At 44.2% G+C, this 5000-nt stretch overlaps 1 protein-coding gene across 1 annotated transcript in view; it reads right to left on the bottom strand.

Annotated features, from left to right (window-relative positions):
• Positions 1 to 5000, bottom strand: part of adgrb2 (adhesion G protein-coupled receptor B2) — a gene marked incomplete at both ends in the record, with an annotated part of 230190 nt that overhangs the window by 125936 nt on the left and 99254 nt on the right. Inside the window, 6 exon segments of the mRNA XM_080858805.1 lie at positions 307 to 375; positions 793 to 987; positions 2512 to 2568; positions 2570 to 2619; positions 4547 to 4601; positions 4603 to 4650. Coding sequence (XP_080714931.1) covers positions 307 to 375; positions 793 to 987; positions 2512 to 2568; positions 2570 to 2619; positions 4547 to 4601; positions 4603 to 4650 — 474 coding nt within the window.

Genomic DNA, 5000 nt, shown 5'->3' with positions numbered 1-5000 from the left:
CTTCAAAACAAGCGGCTCTCCCACAAGACTTCAACTAGCAAGGGTCAAAGGTCAACGGGGTGGCCATGAGAATGAGAGGAGATAAAGGGAGGTGAAGAAGAATCACACACACTAAGGGAATGCACGCCCCCTCCCGTATTGAGTAAAAACCATTACCATTTCAGGATGAGTACATTTTTTACGGAGATGTGAATCCACAGTGCTATCTCAGACTATAGCCATAGTCTATCAGACACACACACACACACATACACACACACACACGCGTGCATTTGTAGATACGTTTTAAGGTTTGTATTTTCTTACCTGGTGAGCATCTTCCCACTTTTCCAGGTTTTCCATGTCCAACATCAAGCTGATAATCTGGAAGAATTTCTGCAAAGGGACAGGGAACAGGCAATAGCAAAAGGCCATGGGACACAAGTAGTGACTGTGCGTGTGTGTGTGTGTATGTTTGTGCGTGTATGTGTGTGTGTGTGTGTGTGTGTATGTGTGAGAGTGTGAGAGTGTGAGAGTGTGTGTGTGTGTGTGTGTGTGTGTGTGAGAGTGTGTGTGATGGGACAAAACTGAGGGTGACCTACACCAGCACTAGTGACTGTGTGTGTGTGTGTGTGTGTGCTTGTGTGTGTGTTTGTGTGTGTGTATGTGTGTGTGAGAGTGTGTGTGTGTGTGTGTGTGTGTGTGTGAGTGAGTGTGTGTGATGGGAAACAACTGTAGGTAACCTACACCAGCACCAGTGACAATATCTGTGTGTGTGTGTGTGTGCATATGTGTGTGTGTGTGTGTGTGTACCTGCACGTCGTCGGGAGCTGGGACGAAGGTTGCTCGCTTGAAGGTGTCGGTCACATTTCGGAGGAGTTCCACAGAGGTCAGGAGGTCCCCGCTGTAGTAGCCCTGCTGGGACACCAGCTCCAGGAGACTCCTCACGATCTGAGACATGCCCTCTCCAGCCAGGGTCCTCTGGCCCTTCGCAAGATGCTCTCGCAACTAGACACACACACACACACACACACATGGGCACACACACACACACACACACACACACACATATGAACACAGACACACACACACACACACACACACACGGACAAAGACACATACACACACAAACATGGACACACACACACACACACACATACACACATACACACACACAGACATACATGGACACACGTACGAAAACACAAATACACATGCACAGACACAGGTACACACACACACACACACACGCACACACACACACACACACACAGACATACGCACATACATACACACAAATGCATACACACACACAGACACACCATGTTAGAGGCTCAGAAGGAGAGGTGATAATTATACAGGCATATATACTCAATCACACATTCACACAGTAATCTAGTAAACTACTGTCGGTACCACTGAAGATCTATCAAAGAGAGACAGAGGGCTGTTGATTGTCTAATAAGAATGGCATCAGAGCACAGCCACAATCAGCATGGCATATTATTGGCCCTTGATTGCAATAATGAATCGTAATGATCCATTTAGTTGCGCAATCAACCCCATCCTAAGACTCGTGGGAAAATTGTCTGGTCCTGGGGCTTTAGTGATTAAGGTGTTCAGTGGCCCCGACGGAGGTCAAATTTAATGATAAGTGATAAGACACAAAACACACAAGGTCAATCCTTTGAAGATAACAACAGGAGACTCGGCTGCAAATAGCATTTTAAAACAAGAATCCCGATCCTTTAAATGTGAAGTGACATGGCTATGGATTGAAAATGAACCCGTGTCTGTGGGTGTGAAGTAGATGTGTTTTATTTATGTCCGTTTGAATGTGGTTGATGCATGTTTACCTTCTACTTGAAGAGAATGGTGAAAATAAACCATCTCTCTGCTCACACACATCGCATGTGTTTTTGACACAACGGCATCACGTTTCATTAGCTAGTCAGGTCACTGGAGACACTGTGATGTTAGCAGCCAGAAATGTCAATCAAAGCTCATAATAGGGTGTGTGTGTACTGATATATGAATAAACATATGATGACAAATGGAGATTAAAGTATAAAAATACACCATCAGGATAAGTGGTACTTCTTGAGGGTGTGTGATCCTAGCTTATATATGATCATAAATCAGATTCAGAAGTGTATTAGACACCACAAGGATAACATGAATTACTGTGGAGGTTTGTGTGTGTGTGTGTATGTGTACGTGTGTGTATGTGTGTGTGTTTGTAAGTATGTATGTATGTGTGTTTGTGTTTGTGAGTTGTGTTTATTCGTCTTAGTTTGTGTTAGTGTGGGTGCCACTTACTGTGTAAAGACACGGTGAAGAATGACAGTACGCACTTTAATAGACACTATGAGCTTAACAGAAGTAGAAGTCGATCACTAACAGCATGGGAAACATAAATATAACTATCAGGGAAGAGTGACATTACTAGTTGAGAGATGGCTCACGTAAGTGTCTCATGGCTACATATGTATATGATGAGAAATTGGTATAGAAGGCCCAAGTAAGACTCACAGATAAATGTAAATATCTAAATTCAAGTGAGATGCATCGGGCGAAGCTCGGAGGACCCCCAGTAAGCAACTCCATTAGAGTCCAGTAAACAGCGACGACTAGCAGATCCTGCAGGTGGGAGAACAAGACCAGATTAAAACAGAATAAACATCCATTCCAATAAAGGGTTAATAGCTTAAGGCGGTTTTTTTTTGCATGATGAATCATGTCCTCATGTTTTTTTATTTTTAAATACTCTTCTTTCACTCTTCTTTGACTCTGTTCTTCTGAAACCACCTTTGACATTTGTCTTTATTTATTTAAATATTAACTTTATTATTGAAACAACAACAACAACAACAACAACAACAACAACAGCAGCAGAAACAACAGCAACAACAACAAAGTGCTAATAAAACATGACGTTTAAGAGGCAGTAATGTGGATGTGGCTGTGATGACAATCCCAGAGGCCTGGGGCTGTTCTCTCTTCCTCTCAGGGCTAACGCTAACACGCTAACGCTTCCTATTGTCTCTTTCCTCTGTTTGCATCATCGTGTGTGTGTGTGTGTGTGTGTGTGCGTGCGTGCGTGAGGGTGGGCGGTTGCCGTGACCGCCTAGTTACCCCGCCATGTTGGAGCCGCTAAATAGAATGTTCCGGATAGGCAGATGTATGTGTGTGTGTGTGTGTTTGTGTGCGTGTGTGTGTGTGTGTGTGTGTGTGTGTGTGTGTGTGTGTGTGTGTGTGTGTGTGTGTGTGTAGGAGGGAGGGGTTCTCCAGGGAGCAGGGAGAGACATGGACAGGAAACATCCAACATCGTCCCGAAGGAGTGTGAATAAGTTGGATATGATTGCGTGTGTTTGTGAGTGTGTGTGTGTGTGCACACATGTATATATGCACACATGCTTGTGTGTATGTGTGTGTGTTTGTACATCCATGCTTGGTTTTTCTGACTTCAAACACCAGAACATTGTTAGCTGGGTGTTCTTGGGTGTCGTTGAGGTTCATCACATCAACTTTGTTACCCTGAGTGAACTACGTTTGCATGTGCAATCGCACCATTTTCTGTTGCGTTTCTGTTCAGTCCTGCTTTAATGGTTGGCTTCTATATGGAGAAAGCTTTGCTTAGTGTACCCCTGAGTATATGTATTTCATCTGTAAAACCACCCTCTTCAATTATTCATCAGGGGTTTTCTTTTTCTTTTTCGTTTTGTTGCAGAGCATGTAAAATAAATGTGGCATTGTGTAACCTCTTCGTATCTTTTCTCACTGCCTAGAGCACAAAGCATAAAAGCATGTAATATAGAATGCCTATGGATGTGTGTATGTGTGTGTGTGCGTGTGTGTGTGTGTGTGTGTGTGTGCTTAATTATGTAAATCCCTCTGGACAAGACATATGGTGTATTGAAGGTCGGTGAATATGGATGGCTCTGATTGATGGTGGTAAATCTGGCATCATAAAACCTTAGGATATATGAGGCGGTTATCTGACAAATCATTAGCTCTTGGATGTTGGGGTGTCTTCCACACACACACACACACACCACACACACACACACACACACACACACACACACACACACACACACCACACACACACACACACAACACACAACAACACACACACACAACACACACACACACCCAAACACGCACACACGCACACCACACCAACACACAAAACCCCTCAAACCCCAGTCTTAACAACACCTCCAGGCTGTGTGGTCACAAAAACCTTGTTCAGGACGGAAGGAGATAGTTCAGGGTAGTTAAAACTCTGCATTGGTTAATCTCATTCCTCAGATGCCTCTGGCCTTCCATATTGGAAAATAGATCAAATGTGTGTGTGCGTATGTGTGTGCATGCATGCGTGTGTGTGTGTGTGTGTGTGTGTGTGTGTGGTGTGTGTGTGTGTGTGTGTGTGTGCATTGCGTGTGTGTCTGTGTGCATGCGTGCGTGTCTGTGTGTGTGTGTGTGTGTGTGTGTGTGTGTGTGTGTGTGTGTGTGTGTGTGTGTGTGTGTGTGTGTGTCTGTGTGTGTGTGTGTGCAGACTTACCAGTGGCATTTGCTGGACACTTGCTGTAGACAGTCTCTCCAGCTGATGATCGCTTCCCACGTGATGGCGAGCAGGTACTCGTCCTTACAGATCTCATGGGGGGGCTGCCCAAACACACACACACACACAAGGTGAGCGGTCACACAGCAAGACAATTACAACATATGTACACACACACAGACACACACACACACACACACAGCATACACACAAACATGAACACACACACAGCATACACACAAACATGAACACACACACACCACACACACACACAACACACACACACACACACAATTCCATCCTTTCCTGTCTTTACAGACACACAAGCACACACTTCTATAGACAGAAACATGGTCTGATTCAGTCATGTTCTTTTCTTCTTTTGAAAGTTTCTCATAATCTATTTCCGTGATTAAAAACACATATGCATGCATAAAAACAACACACACGCACA

This window comes from Sprattus sprattus (genome assembly GCF_963457725.1).
Source record: "Sprattus sprattus genome assembly, chromosome: 20".
NCBI classification, from domain to species: domain Eukaryota; kingdom Metazoa; phylum Chordata; class Actinopteri; order Clupeiformes; family Clupeidae; genus Sprattus; species Sprattus sprattus.
This window is presented reverse-complemented; position numbering and strand designations above follow the sequence as displayed.